Source organism: Protopterus annectens, chromosome 1.part0 (genome assembly GCF_019279795.1).
Source record: "Protopterus annectens isolate FY-2018-M chromosome 1.part0, PAN1.0, whole genome shotgun sequence".
Classification (NCBI taxonomy): Eukaryota; Metazoa; Chordata; order Ceratodontiformes; family Protopteridae; genus Protopterus; species Protopterus annectens.
Window position 1 is genome coordinate 951798683 of NC_056725.1, and position 19389 is coordinate 951818071.

Below are 19389 nucleotides of genomic sequence, written 5' to 3' on the forward strand. Positions count from 1 at the left end.
AAAGAAATTGTTCCAAAGTCCTAGCAACAAGAGTACATTACTGTTTTGCACTGTGGTCACCCAGGAACAGAGTCTACCAAAAGAAGGGTGAGAGAGCTAGTATTTTGGCCTTTTATGTCAAAAGATATTATCTTGTTCAGTGTGTAATTGTACAAAGCCACATCAACAGAAGGAAGCACTTCAGCTAAACCAGATTCCTGAACTACCCTGGTCGACAGTAGCCGCCGACATTTTTGAGTGGAATGGTCAACATTATTTGGTGTTAGTAGACTCTTATTCCAACTGGTTCGATATTGAACTACTTCCTAATCTAGTATCCAGTTCTATCATTACTAAGATGAAGCATCATTTTGCAGTCCATGTTAGTCTGCGCTAAGTTATTTCTGGCAATGGCACGAAGTTTACAAGCCAACAATTCAAAAGATTTGCTGAAGAATGGGACTTTACTCATGTCACAAGTAACCCAAAGTATCTGCAGTCAAATGGTTTGGCAGAACATGTAGTTCAAAGTGCAAAACAGTTACTAGAGAAGTTAAAATGAGACAATAGTGATATTTTCCTGAATCTCTTGAATCTCAGAAACATTCCTCATAATAAACATCTTGGTTCACTTGCCCACAGACTTCTGTCGAGACAAACCAGAACCACATTACCAATCAGTTATCAACTGTTGGTTCTTTGTGTCAAGAACAACTGGTCATTGAAAGCCAATCTGTTGAAGAAGCATTTAACCCAGACATTCTACTATGACAAGACCAGTAAATTGCTCAATCCATTATGAGAAGAAGTGGTAAGGATGCAAACGTCCAAAAGTTATGGTCGGATTGGTGTCATGAAAATATTTGCCCAGAGCTGTGATTGCACATTGTGGAATCACAAGAACCAGAGTTTAGGTGGGATCAGAAACATTTGAGACCAGTGTCTGAGACTATATCACAGCACATAGCCTGTGAGAAAGACTCTTTATCACAGAGTGAGTTGCCCGGTGTTCCAATTCCAGTGGAAGTTCCAGAGAATATTCCCATTCCTGTGATGAATCCAAAAGTTCCTGAAATGAGTTGTTCACCAAAGACTGCCCCAGTTGCTAAATTCAGTCTACATTGTTATGTTACAAGACCATATAACAGATACATGGCAACTTGGACATGAACACTGTGTTTGATTCTAATGTCTATAATAATGCATGTCTAACTCTAATGTTTTGTTTTAGTAAGGGCAATCTTTTTAACTGGGAGGATATAGATCAATGTGTGTGTGTATGCACGTGTCAGCCTGACTGCCATTTTGTAGTAAGCTGTTGAGATGTAAGCATGTATGTATGTATGTATGTAAGGTCTGTCTGTTAATCAGTTCGTTTATATTTTACAATGCTGCTATCAATCCTAATGTGTTTCTATGTATTAAAGCATATAAACAAAATACCCGCCTGCTTGTCATCTATGTTACAGAGGGACGAGCGACAGGCATCTTTGCCTCCTTTCTAAAAAATCAACTGGCAAGATTCTGTTCTTGGACTCTAGAATATAGGTACCTTTTCTTTTTCCTTGGACAAGGATGTTCCTGCATGCTTTTCCATTAATATCTAGGGTTGTTGTTGTTGTTGTCTTTCGGCTTTTCCCAGTTAGGGGTCGCCATAGCGGAAATGATTGGCAGTAGATTTTTACGTGCCGAGTTGCCAGCTCTGACGCACAACCTTCAACGAAGGTACGCCCATTCATGCATGTCTCCACACAGAAGACGCTCTGAGAATCGAACGGGACAACGTCTTATGCGAGGCAACAACGCTACAGCAGCACCACCACCGCAGTCTGCATTAATATCTAGGGTACTTCACAAAATTCAGAAGAAATCCTCCAAGATCACTGTGATGACTCCCTTCTGGCCCAGGCAACCTTAGTTCTCCCTTCTTTTAGAAATGAGCAGGGGCAATTACCACAATCTTCCTCACAGACTGGATCTACTCACACAACAGAATAGGGATGTTTGACACAACCTGACATCAGTCAAGTTCAGTTAACTGCCTGGATGATAGGGACTAAATTCCTCTCAGTTACCTGTTTACTGAGGATGTGCATCAGGTACTTATGGAGGCATGAAAGCCTGCTACTAAAAAATCATAAACTGGCAAATGGAGCCAACAACATAACCAGCACATATTCGGGGATAGTTGTTCTCTGGTTTTACAATATTTGTGTGTTACTATCCTACGGCCGTTGTTATTCTCCTTTCAAGGTTATCCTACGGCCGTTGTTATTCTCCTTTCAAGGTTCATTTACTGGCCATTCCAGCATATCTGACCATTGATCCTTCTCTTTCAGTGTAGTCGCATGTCAAAAATTTTTTTGAAAGGAGTTTTGTAAAAGAGGATTCCATAAAAAATGGTGTCCCCTCCTTGGGATCTTAATTTTTGTGTTAGAGAAGCTAATACTTGGTCCATCTGAACCAGCCCGATTTAAGGTACTTAACATAGAAAAAAGTTTTCCTTATTGCTCTGACCTCTGCAAGAAGGGTACCTGAGTTGAAAACTCTTATGGTGAAAGGACCTTATCTCATTTTCCACAAAGACAGGATTTCTTTCAAAAATAACCCTTGTTTTATGCCAAAGTGGTATTGGAGTTTACTTTAAGCTAAACTATCCCTCTACCTGCCCTTTTTTTTTTTTTTTTACTGAAAAAGGATACTACACACCTTGGATATCTACAAACAACTCAGGTATTATCTTGACAGAACTAAATCTTCTGAAACTTTAGATCTATTGTTCATTTCTTGTAAAGGTAAGAAGAAGGGACAATGTGTGTCAAAACAGGCTATTTCCTAATGGTTGCCTAAGGCTATTGTCTTAGGTTCATAGGTTGGTACTAGGCTATCGGCCCTAGGGCCTATACAAGCCTAGCCATAACAATTCCCTGCCTATTTCTTCCCACACTATTTACTTCCCTGGACCCCTATCTAGCAGGGCGACTGACGTAATCCCCGGGGTGAATTTCCATTATCCCATCCAATCATCAAGGTTCCTTTTGTAGAGGGCCAAAGAGGCACTCTGCTTGACATGTATGGGCAGTCTATTCCAGAGTCTGGGGAGTCTCTGGGTCATGAACCTATCCCTCCAGCATGTTTTGTTTAATGTGATGACAAGGTTTAGATCCCTGAAGCATGTGGCTCCGAGGGATTGGGATTTCTTTACTTGCAGCATGTCCAACAGCTCTGGGTTTGACATGGCCTTGTATGTTAAGCAGAGATTGCCTCGGATTAGAAGATATACGACAGAGTATAGCTGAAGTTTTTTAAGGTGGTCAGCATAGGGCATCTGCTTTAGGCCTGTGATTCTTTTAGTGAGGTATTTCTGCGGCCATTCCAGTTGTTGCAGATGTCTTGAGAGGTACATACCAAATGGGGTACTGTATTCTATAATGGGTCTAATGAGGGATGAGTACAGTGGGACAATGACCTTTTTTTCTGGATGAAAAGCCCTTAGTGATGAGGTGTGCCACATAAAAGGATTTCCTGACTGTTGTGGCGATGTGGTTATTGAAGGTGAGACCACTGTCCACCTGTGTCCCTAAGTCTCTTATCACACTTTTAGTGTTTAGTGTACTGCCACCTATGTGGTAAATTCATGGGTACATGTTTTTTCTCAAAGGGGATAACTATACATTTCTTGGCATTGAGCTTGAGCCCATGGCTCTGGCACCAAGCATCTGTTTCTGTAAGGCCCTTTTGTAGAGTAGCCACATCATTTGGGTATTCAATAATGGCTCCCAGTTTGCAGTCATCTGTGAACTTTGTTAGCCAGAATCCCTTATCGTAACAAAATGATTCTAGGCAGGGCCAAGGACTACTCTACCAGACTTTTTGGAAAGAGCTGCAGTCTAGAAGTATTCTAGAAGCTGCTACTTGGTCCTCTCTACATACTTTTACAAAAGCACTATAGGCTTTTTTTGCATCTCTAGGACAAGATCAGTCTTTGCTCATTTTCTAGGGGCTCCTGGACTCTCCTTCCATCTGTCAAATGTAGTTAGCTGTGGTAATCTACCCATACAGCTAAGGTTACTGCAGCCTGTGAAAGAGATGCATTTTTTGTCATTGCATGAAGTTCTTTTCATAGTTTGTTCTACATTAAATGTTAAATTGTCCATGTTGTATACAGAAAGTTATGTCCCATTGACTCATTTGTCATATTATTTAAAAACAGATTGGCCTTTATTCTTTTGTCCTACAAATAATTTGGTAACTCAGAGAGAGCCAACAAACAAATAGAATTATACAGTAGTTATGCTGGAGTCCAGCCCATGTGCTCTTGATTATGTGAAGTACATTTTGTATAGTTTTATAATATAAATCATACACTCTTTTCATTAGAAATTAATTGAATTTGTCTAATAGCATGAGAGGCAACAGACAGGGGTTCTTCATCTGTCAAACTCTGAGTGGAAATCTGGCTGTAAACCAAGTCCTTCACAGCTTTTGGTTTTCTTGTTGAGTTTGCAGCTTGAGTGATTTCTTTGTGGAGTTTGCACACCCTTCTAGTATCTCCTTGTGTTTTTATCTGGCGGTCTGGTTTAGTCCTGTATCCCACAGACATTCTGATAGGTGAATTGCTGAGCCCCCAACTTACTTACTTACTTGAGTGTGTGTGTGTGTGTGTGTGTGTGTGTGTGTGTGTGTGTGTGTGTGTGTGTGTGTGTGTGTGTGTGTGTGTGTGTGTATGTGTATCTGAGTAATGTTCTGCATCCCATTCAGAACTAGTTATGCATATTATGTCTACTGCATGCTGGGATTGCCATTAGCTATGCTATCTATAATTGGGTAAGCATGTATCAGCAAATGATTGTTAAAACACAAAGCAGAGGAGTACATATTTTTGAATACTTTTTTCCCATGTAGGAGTACCAAGAGGCACAAAATACATTTGCGGTTTAGTCACAACCAAATGGCGATGGCTAGCTGTTTGGAAATAACAATTGACTTTGTTAGACACTTGCAGCTGGGAAGCTGTTCTTGTATGTCCAGGCTCATCTAGCACATGTGTATGACATCAATAGGGTCAGGGAGGTAAGCTTTTCAAAGGGAAATAAATTCCAGCAGGAAACTGTGAGAGTGATCGCTTCTCAGCATACCAGATGGGACTGAGTCATCTCTTCAAACTGCAGATGCAAGTTCTCAGTCCATAAATCTCAATAAGGACAATCCTTCCAAAAAAGGACTGCATACAATAAATGCATGCAGTTATTTTATTACAACACACCAATATAGTGTTTGTTTAAATTATTACTGAATTTCTTGATGGTAAGTTAACAAATATAATTGATTTGTTTATTTATTTTACTTTAGTTTTGCTGCAGCAGTCTAAAATGTATAACCAAATTCATCTTCTCATGGCTTTTAACAAGAAAATGTGGGATGGTGTCAGTAATAACATGCACAGATGACAAAGGCAATAAGTTCTGACTAACACTATAGTCAGAAGCATGGAAAATGGTCTAATAACAGGCCACATTATGACATCTAACTAAGGTTTTAATAGAAAGAATAGCACTTTTTTCCCCAGTGCTTGCTATCCATTGGCCTATTCATTCCTCAAAGGATGAGGATCTATTCCCAGCCTATTTGGACCCTGTGAGGTGAGAGGCAGTTGCAAGCACTGTCGTACTGGCAACCATCAGGGCTACTCTGAACTAAGTTCCTAGCCCCATTCATTCAGTGCTGATATAGGCATCTGCCTCAAAGCAAATACCTACTATGCCCTCCAATGTGTACATAATCTCTCACACAAGGATAAAATGTCAACTTTCACTAGCATGGGAGAACCTAGCCCATGCATTGTCAGACTACAGCCTTTATAATCTTCATACCTCTGCTTGCAAGGTAGCAACTGGTCAGCTGGGAAACCACCATTCCATCCACTTAGGATGGGTGAGGTGGCACTAGCCACTCAGCTCCCATTCCCCCACTTGGCTTTTCTAGCACGCAAACTGCTACTTAAACTTAGATCACTAGGACTGATCTAGAGCTTCATCATTCTGTAGCAGAGAGCCAGGTGATTATTTCTGTTGACTTAGGCTCCATATTAACACCATTTCTATTATCAGCATTCAGACATTCATTACTCACTACCGAAATTATTTCAAGCAGCCTCCACTGCGCTAATGACCTAATGGCAAGGTGCTTTGATGCAAATGGGAATGCAAACCATAATGGCCAAGCTAGCTTGTTGATGGGCCAGGTCATATGACATATCTTCTGTGGTGAGTACCACTTTCATGAATGCATGGCTTTGTAATGCAACACTGACCACAGTACATCAATGCTATGTCAGCATTTATGCAAAATTAATTCCTTTCTGGTCATACTGCTCAGTTCAGGGACTGCTCTTTGTGATAGTGCACCTCTGTTACTGTTCTTGAATCCTTCTATGAGTTGGAATAATAAACCAAAATGCCAAAAGTGACTCTTTTCCCAAGCTGTAACACACTCATGTTGTGATATACTTTCACAATGATGTGCATTATGTATGCAGTTATGGTACATATGTATGTGTGCTTCATATTTATACAAAAGTGATATATATATGTGTGTGTATATATATATATATATATATATATATATATATATATATATATATATATATATATATATATGTGTGTGTATGTGTGTATATTTATTTATTGATTGACATTTGCTGACCGGGAAAGTCCACTGGGTCAGAAAATCATTTTCGGTGGAGGCCTGGGGAGAAAAGCTCCACAAAAACAAAATTTTAATACATAATGTATAAAGATAATATAGACAATTAATGGGTATAGACAAAATTACATTAGCTACTTGGTTACTGCTGTAAGACAGAATAATAAAAGTACAAAAAACATACAGTGCAATAAAGATATAGGACATAAAGTAATGTAACAATATAATATTGTGAAATATAAAATGCAGATTTTATTTATTTATTTATTTTTTGTTAGAAGTTAATATATATCTCCTTGTGTTGATATATATCTTCTTGTAGTGAGGCTCTTTAGGAAGATCATTAAACCACATGGAAAACTGGTAGTTCATAAGCACTGAAGTTGCAAGCTGAACCTCCATAAAATCAGAAGAAAATACCCACAAATTGTAGCCAGTTTCAGTTGAGACTTTAAAGTAATCACACACATACGACTTGTTTAAAAAGTACAGTTGTGTACACTTGCCATAAATGTAGGCAATCAAGTGTATTCACTGTTGCAGTCTTGACTTATGGGATTTCCTGCTTCAGAAGCCCTTAGTTGGCCTGACTACCAGAGTAAAAAATTCCCTTCTCCTAAGGCTGGCGGAAGCTCTACCCTGACATTGGTACATTTGGGTATAAAGGGAGTCAGCTGCCGCTATGACATCAGTCTTTCATGCTGTTGGAGCCCAAAGCAGTAGTGAATGTGTCAGTCAGTCCACACTCGAGTAAGCAATCTTCTAAAAGATAAGTACCCCCAACTCTTTTTCTTTCTTGTCAGACAAAGTTAACATCTGTCTTTGCTGTGGAAAACAAATCCCATACAGAGACTTTTATACTTTGTGTGTTGGATGCTTAGGCCCAAACCACAAAAGGCAAAAGTGAAACACAAAGAACATCTCATACACCTTTATTGAAAAACAAAAGAGTACATAGATGAGTGCTTTCACCCTTTGTGACATCCCTCCTTTAGGGTAGTAATCAAGCAGCCTCAATCCTCACCACTTACACTGGTGAGGGCTATCCACTTGGAACAAAAATAGATGCACACAGTATTTTCAGATGCAGCTCTCTGCATCAAGCACAATTTCCTTTAAGAGCACACAGGGAACACATTCAGTCCTCAGACTGTTTCTCTCTCCAGGCCCCAAATAAGACTTCCCACTGACACAGCTGTCGAGTGGAGTCCTCAGCAGTGTCTTCCAAGCCAAGTCCTCCACCACCCTCACTGTGAAACCAGTGCTCTGTGTCCCTGCTCCAAGTAGCTGACACACACACACACACACACACACACACACACACCTGGGAAAGGCTGGCACAGATTACCCACTCTACCACCTTTGGCCAGTCTATAAGGTAGTTACACTGCCACCAGCCAGTTACTCTATGGGTCTTAACAGATTATCCAATTATACAGCATGCAATTAATACTAACACAAATGGTAGTGTTTGACCAATGCAGCAATGCTTTCAGAAGTGGCCACAGTGTCACCAAATAAATATAAGCACTCTCAAAGGTTAACATTCCCTAAAAGACCAGCCACAATGAAAAGTATAAATCTATTTAATAATAAAGAAAGAAAGAACATGAAAATACTGAATATTTACAATAAACAGTTTCAATCACAGGAAATATTAAAATAACACAGATGGAAAGGTTCACACAGATACAAAAAAAAAAAAACAATACTTAACTAATCTCACTATATTTTCCTGACTGATCTAAAGAATTACTCTCCCCTAGTTCACTTACTAGAGCAAGGCAATATGATGTACGTGAGTGGTCCTTCTCTGTCAGGTTTCAAAATCAGACTGCCTTAAGACTTCTGTCTCATCTAGTATTAAAGCATGATTTCAGTGCTGGATTACAGAATGACATGACATACATCTGGTCATCTGACTCTGGTTCCCACTACCCCCTTTACTAGAAGCTAAGCCAGAATCATGTATGTACATGTCACTACACACACACTTAGAGATTTGCTGAAATGTGTTATAGCATCTGGAAGCTATAAAACCATTTCAAAACTTCCACCCTTACAGGGGAAAAAAACAGTTCACCCCTAAGGACAATACAGTAGGATTCCTGTCCTGTTTTTTTTACAGACATTTATGTCTGGCTGAAATCAGACCTGTGAGATAAAATCTTTATGGTCTAAATCAGGTAAATTAATTTCAAACTCTTTTTCAAAATTAGCTGAATTAAGACTAACCGCTTCCCTTTCAGCATCCCCTGTTAACATATATACATTTTCTCAGTTACAACAGATATAAATGCATATTTCTTGTCTGTTCAGCAAAACCCACTGCTGATACATTTTTAACACAAGCAGCATTACAAATATATGTTTAACACAACCGTCTGTACTAATCAGTTTGGAATATAAATGACATAAAATTCTTTACAAACCTCTATGCTGGCATATGTTATACATGCATTGACTACTCTTTGTGGCATAGCTGGCACTACCTCACATTGTCCCATCTCTGCCCCCTTTGAAGACTCATGCTAGTTTCTCAAGTGACCCTGGAGAAATGTTGCTTGAGAGGAATGAGCCTGTCTGGGAATATATTAACCCATACCGTGTCTTGACATTTCATCTGCATCGGCATTGCTGACTCCACTCTTGGTACTGGTTTTTCCCGTGAACACATCTCCACACTCTGCTTGGATTCCTCAAACCTGGGTAGGGGATAGCTGCTGGGACATTTCTACACCTTCCACTGAGGTGTCAGTCCAAGCCTCACTGAGGAGATCAGTCACCAGATCCTCCTCAGTCTCCTCCTGCCATCCACTGCAAATACTCACACAAGGGCCTCCCTATCATGGTAAGGCTTCATCAAGTTAACATGGTACAATTTGTGCACCTGCCTCCTGCCTAGCAGGTTCACCATGTAGTTAACATCACTGACCTTCCTTACCACTTCAAAGGGTCCCACTCCAGCTGGCTATAGCTTACTGTGCCTATCAGGAATAAGCACTATAATGTCCTGTCCCACAGCATAATATTAGGCTCGAGTATTCCTGTCATACCAGACCTTTCTCTGCTGTTACCAGGTTCTCATTGACCAAGCCCATGAGCTCCCTAAGCCTTGTCCTGAGGTTTAGGACATATGCCACAATAGACTCCTTGTGAGATTTACACTCACCTTATTCCACTCATCATGAATCAAATCTACAGGCCTCCTCACCCTATGCCCATATATTAACTCAAAGGGTGAAAAACCTGTGGATTCCTGGAATACCTCTCCATATGCAAACAGCAAATGGGGAAAAGATTTATCATTCACTCTTAAAATGGTCTGCAAATGCCCATAGCATGGTTTTTAGTGTAGTGTTTAGCCTCTCCACAAAACCATTTGTCTGGAGGTGGTACATGAAATTGGCACTTCTATCAGTCAGTATTTTTCTCAGGCAAACTACCTGGCTGAAAAATCTCTAAAAAAAGCAGTTACCACCTTCTCTGCCTCGACAAAGGACACAGCCACTGCCTCAGGGTGTCTAGTAGTATAATCTACTACCACCAGGATATACTTCGTCCCTGGAACTTGGGGTACTCAGATGCCCCACAATGTCCCTAGCTACCCACTGAAACGGCTCCTCAATCACAGGCAAAGGCATCAAAGGAGCTTAGACCTTGCCCCCTACATGGTCTACTTTTTGGCAATGCACACTGGTCCTGCAGTACCCTGCTACATCGCTTGCAATCCCTGGCCAATAAAAGTTCTGCATACTATGTCTCTTGGTACACTTTATGCTGATATAACCTGCAAAAGGAATATCATGGACTTTGGTTAGAGGTACCAGACAGTAGGCTTTTGGTACTACTAACTGTTGTACTACCTCACCTTCTACCCCTCCCTCAGGGGACCACTCTCTACATAGTAACCCTTGTTCCAGTGTACAGATTCCCCTTTTCATTGAGAATCAGGTGCCTCCTTAGCTACCTCCCTCAAGCCATGTAATGTAGGCTCTGAGAGCTGAACCTGTCTCAACTGTATTTTTGTGACCCCTTCACAGCTCCCCTTCCACAGGAAGTCTGTTATCTTCTGACAGCAGTGCCTTCCTGTCAGCCTGGGTACTACCACTCACCTCTGCCCTTGCAGTCACCCTCCCCACTAGAACATCAGTACTTACCAGCAGCTGTGGCTAATTTTCAGGCTGCAGGGTAGCTCTCTCCCTGAAATAGTCACATCGCCAGCCCCAGCTTCAGGTGTGGGGTCTGTCTGGGTCTCCCCCAGCCTACCAGACCTACATGCCTGTCTCCAAGCCTGACTGCATGTAACTGCATCCACACAAAGTACTGCATTATCAAAATCATTCCCTATCAAGACACCTGCAGGAATTCCTCAAACACAGCTACCTGATTGCTTCCTTTTCTGCCTCCCAGTCATGGTGAACTGTGGCCAAAGGTATTTGGAATGGGATCCCTCCTAAAGCTCTGACTAGAGTGGACTACATAAGCAAGCACTGCTCCATTTTTAACCACTGCAGACCTCACAATAGTTATAGCAGTGGCATGTCTTCCATCCGCTAAGACAGGATACAAACTCTGGTGATAGCTTGGTACCCCCTGTTGTCTCCAGACAACTTACTACTGGCATGCTGTTATTCCCACTTGCTGGCTCCCTCACCCCCCCCCCCCCTTGCTTCAGTGGATATTTGTATGCTACATGACCTCACTGGTTAATTTAAAACATCTAACCCCTGATCTTGGGTATGTACCTGAACTAGTGGCTTCCCCTCTTACTGGTGGTCTCTGTTAGGGTGATTTAGGTTGCCCACCATGCATTCCTTTATATCCATGTGCAGCACTGGGTATCCCCTTCTTCTGCAGTGATGCCCTGCTTGCTAAGTAGAGATCCCCTTTCCTCCCCAGCTCATCAGAAGAGTTATACTCCTGGTCTGCCAAATAGATTCTCATGTCCTCAGGCACAGTACTAAGGGCTTGTTCCCCCACCAAAAGGTCTGCCAGCCTTTTGAAAGTGGTAACCTGGCACTAACTAACCCACCTATGAAAATAAGTGCTTAACTCAGAAATATAATCACATACACTTTCATCTGCCTTACATCTATGTTCACAAAACTTTCTTTCTGTAAGCTTCAGGTGTTAACTTATAACAGTTCAATAAACATTGTTTCAGTCTGTCATAGTTTAAACAATCTGTATCACACAATTTAGAAATAGCAGTTACAGCTTTACCATGGAGTAAGGGGGTCAGGAACCATACCCAGAGCTCTTGGTCAACATTATACTGTTTACATACTCTTTCAAATATATGATTAAAACTATTAAAGTAATTCCCCTCTGGAAACTGTGGAAGAAATTTACAGATTTTTATTGCCCCTGGGGTCTAGTTATTCCCTTACCCATTACCTGTATGACTCTGATGAAGAGTCAACATCTCCCTCTTGTCGTTGCTTCTCCCTTTCATCAGCCTACAATCTCCGCAGTCTTTTATTTTCTTCTATCTCAAATGCTGCAGTCTCTCTTTTTCTTTGATCTCCAAATGCCACAGTCTCTCTTTGGTCTCCAAACATTTGGCCTCCAGTTCATGCTGACACTGCTTCTCATTTTCTTCAGCCTCCAGTTCAAGTATCTTTAACTCCAGACAGATTTTTAAGTCCTCTGAGGAAAAGGTGAACTGTCCTGTTTCTTAAGGTTGCATATCTCCATCAACAGACTGGTTGTCCTCCTGGCCACTGGTCCACACTGCAGCTGCAATTAAGGCTGAAATAATTTCCTCCTAGTCCAGTTAGCATGAACGAGTCCTTTGGCTTCGCCCACCTTGGCCAAATGATTCTTTGTCAGCTTACCATAATCCTCTGCTGATATCTTTGCCTGCTTTCCCTGGCTAAACTAAACTAACAAAATTAAATAAAACGTCTGTGAAAATGAAACTCTGAATGTTTACTTTGTGACTGTTGAGAGTACACACAACTTCAAAGATAACAGCCTAAAGGCAACTAAAGTTCAGTTAATATCCCACCAGTCTGGACCAATATCTGACAGCGTCTTTACCCCAGGTCAGTAACCAAGATGCTTCAATCCTCACCACTGACACCGATGAGAGATAGTCACTAAGACCAGCAATGGATTTACACAGTATTTTCAAATGCAACTCTCTGCATCAAGCACAATTTCCTGAACAGCACATAGGGAACAAACTCCAGACCTGGGACTGGACTCTGTGTCTTTTCAGATTCCAAACAAGACTCACTTTGGAGCACTGTATCTCAGTTCCAAGAAGCTGACACACCCACACCTGTGTATTTGATTTTCACGCACACACACACACACACACACACACACACACACACAAAAACTGGGAAAGGCTGATACAGATTTACTAGCGGTACCCCTTCTGCTGAGGCTATAAGGTAACCATGCTGCCACCAGTCAACTACCCTTTGGCTCTTACAAGGGTATCCAATTTTATTCAGTAAAATCCATACTAATATAAATAATAGAGTGGAACTGAAGCAGAAAGGCTTTTCAGAGTGGCCAAGAAGTCACTAAAATAAGCACAAGTACTCTCAAGATGTTAAAAGTATTCTCTAAATGACCAGACACAATGAAAGGTATAAAATATATTTAATAATAAATAAGAAAATAGAAAACATGAGAATAATAAATATCTAAGTACAATAAACAAAAGAGTTTCAGTCACAGAAGAAATAAAAATAACATAGTTGGACATATCTAAACAGATGCAGAAAAAAACAGTACTTGACTATTCTCAATGTATTTCCTGACTGTAAAGAATGACTACTCCCTAGCTAAGTTAGTTAACACAGCAAGGCAAGAATGGATGCTGATATGCTTACTTCCACAAGGCAAGGTGATGAGCGTCTAACACTAAACTGAACAGCTAACTGTCTGTGGTAACTCTCATAGATCTTTATATAAGGTCCCAAAGAAAACAAAACAAACTGCTGTGAGAGTTCCATCCTCTCAGTGCTGGTTATAGAATGAAATCACATTTGATCACCTGACTCTGTTACAATACATACTCAGAGCTTTCCTAAGATTTGTTGCAGTATTTGAAAATTATAGAACAATTTCAAAAATGTCTGCTCTTCCCTTCCAGAATTATTTGTTTAAACATAAACATTTAATCAGTTATAACACTTTTGATACATTTTTAACACAAGCATGTGTACAAGTCAGTGTGATAGTCAAATGACAAAAAAATTATTTACAAAACTACAGCTAACTACACTGGCATATGTTACACATGCACTGTCCCACTCTCCCTGACACAGATGGCAACACCTCACATCATCATAAAAACTCTCTCATCAAATTAAATAGGCAACTAAGAGGGATAACCAAGTCAAACAATGCCAACTTTGAGTTTAAGATAGTCTCCCAGGTGAAAGACAACCAAAAGACCTTCCTCAGGTGTATTAGAAACCTCAAGGGCAGAACACAGCAATGTGCTGAACTGGTGGTTAATGATGCCACATTCACCAAGACTGGCAATATAGTGAGCTTCTTAGCGGACAAATTCAGTTCCAACTTTACCCCTCCTCACCCCAGCTATCTCTCAAAAATAAACTCAAACATTACCCCTCCAGCTAGAATTAGGGAGCATGCACTGGCCTTGCATTCTAAAGCCAAGAACACTGTCTCTGTGGGCCCTGATAGCATCCCATGATGCCTCCTGAACAGTCTAAAATATGAATCATCAGGAACCCTGGAGACACCATTCAACTATAGTCTTAAAACAGGTTTGTACCATGAGAATGGACGACTGTGATGCTCATCCCCCTTCATAAGTGAGGACCTTCAACAGATCCTGGAAACTACAGACCCATTAGTCTGACTAGTCATATTTGCAAAGCCATGGAAAGAAATACCATGGAAATCATCAACAAAGACAAGAGAGACCATAAGACACTGAATCCAGCCCAGTTTGTCTTTGTTAAAGGAAGGTCATGCTTACTGAACTTGGTGGACTTCCTTGAAAAGGTCAGTTAGGCAACTGATGATTTGAAAGCAGTGCATACTGCCTATCTAGATTTGGCCAAAGCATTTGATACAGCACCCCACTTGGGCATTATCAACAAACTTACAGAACCAGGCATAAACCCTTTTATAACATGGTGAATAGCTTAGCTGGTTCAGGCATAGGATCTGAGAGGTTAGGATCAGTGATGCCACCTCCACAAAGAGGCCAGGCAACAGTTGAGTCACTCAGGACTCTGTGCTGTATCCACTGTTCTTTTTGTCTACTTCTTGGAGGACAAAACCAATGTCAAATGCCTCTGCCTGACCAAGAACAAGGATGACTACAAACTGGGAGCAGTCATTGAATCCCACCAAGACAAAAACACCCTTCAGAAAGGTCTAACAGAGAGAAATGCTTAGTTCCAAAACCATGACTTAAAACCCACTGCCAAGAAATGTATTACAGTACCTTTTGGGAAGTCAGACACTCCAAGTAACTATGCCATCAATAAAACATCCTTAAAAGTTAATTCACTAGTCAGGGTCTGGAAACTCTGTAGATAGTAACCTAGCCTTTGATCAACAGGAGTCCAAAGTAGTATGACAATCTTTCCTTGTTGCCCAACTTTTAAGTTAGGGCATGGCTTCTATATCCAGAGAGGTCAGCATACCAATGTACTTGGCCCTCTTCAGATCAATCATATAGTATAATGCCCTCTTTGGTATGTACCTGACCCATGCAGCAGCAAGTGGAATGTCCACAGAGGTTCTTTACAAAAAGAATGCATGGAGTAAACACAATGGTCCTACACTGATCACTGCAAAGTCCTGTCTTTTTACTCAATATCATATAGATGTCTAAGAGGTTATCTTTGCCTGGCATACAATGCATCTCTGGATCCTGTTTTGATGAACTATTTGCACATTCACAAAACATACAGCATCAGAACTACTAGATCAAAAGACATACCTTTTGCTTGTGACATAAATAGGACATGTTGGAGAGACAGATATGTTTGACAGAGAATTCCCATTCTCTGGAACAGGCTCCCCATCCATGTGAAGGAGAGTTCCTCCCTCTCCCTATTTAAGCACAAACTGGACTAATGGATGGGTAATCAGGAATTCACCCCTGTTCTGGTGCCTGTGTCTCTGATGGACAGAGGCAGTCAGTAACCCCCCCCCCCCCATATAAATCAAATTTGTGGGTTAATTTAGGTTGTATGGATGGATTTATAAAGGCCCTAGTGGGTAGTAGCCAAGTATACACTTATAAACCTATGAATAATTAATGAATCACCATAACTCTGCCATATTGACAACCACAAAGAAAGAAAAAACTTCCATGCTGCAAACACACACACACACACACACACACACACGCACATACATATACACACACACACACACACACACACACACACACATTCACATACACACACACACACACACACACACACACACACACACACACACACACACACGCACATACATATACACACACACACACACACACACACACACACACACACACACACACACACACACACACACACATGCACACAACATTATTCAACTAGTCACATAAATCAAGCCCCATAGAAATTAAATTTACAAAAATTAGAATAAAAAAAGTTAGAATAAAGTAATACAAAACTAATATAACATCATGGTTGTAACCAGCCAGTTGGAAAATGGCATAATGACACTGACAGCACAAACAAGTATCCAGGCATCCAGTGCTGCAGAAGTATCACTTCAGTGAGATTTCATGCAGTGGCATATTACTTCTTCACATATATGTCAGACACACAAGAAGACATTGTTTATAAAAATGGTATAATATATTCTTAAAGGAAAGTACCTTCTTATCCAAATAGAAGCTACTATAATTTGTCAGTATCTACTCACTTTTTGAAACAGCAGTGGAATTTTGGTACCAGGGACTTTCTTCTGATCTTGCTCCAAAAGTAATGAAAGAGGGACCCCAAACAATCCTGTTTCTGTATTAAAAATATATATAAATGTAAACAAATTTACAAATAAAATATCTTTTCTAATTATGTTAAACAGTATGAATGATGTCTTTAAAATGCAGTAAAATCTCAAGATGAACAATGGGCATTCACTTTCCACATAAATATCTGTAGTCAACACACATTTTTCCTGATTGTTCATTTAGACTTGTCATCTTTTCAAATGTGCAAAGTGGGGCAGTTTCTATGGAAATGTGAGATTTTTTTAAAACAAACCATACCCTCAACCAGTGCAAAGGACTGGACTTCAATTTTTTGGACAAAATAAAAGTGTACTCTTGAAGAATTTGAATTGTTTCTAGTGTTACATATGTCACTAATGAATTTTCGGATACAAAATAATTGTTTATTCAACTATTTAGAAAAAAATAAAGAATTGTTTTGTTCAAACTTCTTAGGAAATTTGTGATTTTTATTTTTTTTTCACAGGATACAAATACCCAAATAGGGATTTTCCTACATAAAGAGAGACAGGTGGCAATCTTACATACATTGCATTAAATAGTATCAGTCAGAAATAATTTCCCAGCTTTGACTTTCCCTGCAGTACTGCTACTGCTTCACAATCCCTGACACTACTGATGAATTAATGATCATCAATTGATACTGGATACAAAGGAATGAATAAGATGGATTTTATTGATAAAATATTTTCATCAAATAGTTATTGATAGGTAAACAGGGCGGCCACGGTGGTGCAGTGGTTAGCATTGCCGCCTCACAGCAAGAGGTTCTCCGGCTCGATCCTCGGCTGGGGTGCCTTCTGTGCGGAGTCTGCATGTCCTCCCTGTGGTCGCGTGGGTTTCCTCCGGGTGCTCCGGTTTCCTCCCACATCCCAAAGACATGCTGCAGGTGGATTGGACACTCTAAATTGGCCCTAGGTGTGCGTGTGAGTGTGCCTTCTGTGGAAGGTTGGGCGCCGGGCTGGCAACTCGACACCGTAAAACTCCACTGCCATTCAATGTGCGGACAGGTGATCCGCTGTGCCGACCCCTAACCGGGAAAAAGCCGAAAGAAGAAGAAGAAGTTATTGATAGGTAAACATGATCACACTACAGTAAATGGGTTACGAGTATGAAATTGTTTATGCTAAATCGCTTTTGTAATGGATTAACTCATTCCCTCCAATGGAGCTCTGGAAGTTTGCACTCTAAATTCCAATGGGTGGAGCTTAAGCTTTTTGATCGAATCAAATTATATCCTCACATTTCAGACAAATGTTCATACCTCTGGAACCATAGGGGTTACTAAAGAAGTGTAAATGGCAGACTCAACAGTTAAACTATTTTTATGGTGGTAGTATTCTTTAGGTTCTAGGTCTTAAACTGAATGTTATAAGTCACAGTAAACACAATCCCCAGGATTTAATAAAATCTGTGTAAGCAAAGTGTAGAGCCCACACAGAATGTATCCATGTACATGGCCGTGGTTCCCCCTCGGCAGCACACCATGCATATTAATGATGGCATGCTGCTGAGGGAGATCCAAGGAGCATAAATACTGAATCAGTGTAGGTAGAGTTGTAGCGGCTACCCATGGCTGCAGATGAGAGTGAGGCTCCCTGTAATGCTTCCCGCCACTGTTGTAATGTTGTAAAGTGTGTCAACTGTATAAGTCATTTTTATGAAGTGTTACTTTTTTTAATTATTATTTTTTTTTACTGCATGTTTGCGTGGTGTGGTATGGAGTGCAGCGATGCCAAGCTGTGCTCACATATAGACAAGCTGACACCTGGCAGACATCTAAAATTAGAAACCGTATGCAATTAATTATCATAATTACATTTTTTAATTTATGCTTGCGTGGAGTGCAGTACAGCCTAGTGCGGCTCATACATACATGGCCGACACCTGCCAGACATCTAAAAACAGAAACCGGATATAATTAATTATTTAATTATAGTTGTGTTTAAGCATGTTAGCATGGTATGGCACTGTGCTCAGCAACACTAACAGGTAGCCTAGTAGTACATGTGAAGGTATACTAGTTTTTATAACATCCAACTAGCTACATAGGTAGAGTTACAGTCTTATGTGTAGTAGGTCTTTGGTTCGAGTCCATAACAGGCAAAATAAGTCTGTAAATGAATATAATATTTTTCTTTAATTTCATTAAACTATTGTGAATTTTGGCACTGATGCCCTTTGCTACGCACTGCTCATTCATGCTAAGCTGTGCATAAACAAGGTAATGGCTACCAATGTTTGCATGGTGCTGACAGGGACAATTAATTGCACATGATTTTTAGATACAGTAATAATATTGGAGGAATATATGATACTGTTAGACGGAATTGGAAAATGCTGTTGACTGATGAAAAAGTTAGAAATGTAGTGGGGGAAGTGCCATCATTTAGTTTTAGACGGAATAAAAATGTGAAGGATTTACTCTGTCAGGAACATAATTTATCTGATATGAATATGGTTACATTCCAGTGCAAGGGTACATTTGCATGTAAACATTGCAAGGCCTGTCCCTATATTATGAAACAGAATGTATTTGTTCATCCCTTAACTAGTAGGAGATATTTTGTAACCCAATATTCAGATTGTGGGACAAAAATATTATTCATTTGGCTCCATACAGGAATTGTAGCTCATTTTATGTGGACAAGACTAATTGTCAACTAAAAGAGGGAATTTAAAAACTTCTTTCGGCAATAACGCCTAAGATATATTAATACATAATGCTT

The 19389-nt window shown here is 40.3% G+C and overlaps 1 protein-coding gene across 1 annotated transcript in view; it reads right to left on the reverse strand.

Annotated features, from left to right (window-relative positions):
• Positions 1-19389, reverse strand: part of ARHGAP18 (Rho GTPase activating protein 18) — a 965702-nt gene that overhangs the window by 350384 nt on the left and 595929 nt on the right. The window contains exon 7 of the mRNA XM_044064446.1: positions 16573-16664. Coding sequence (XP_043920381.1) covers positions 16573-16664 — 92 coding nt within the window. The remainder of the gene's footprint in view (positions 1-16572; positions 16665-19389) is intronic.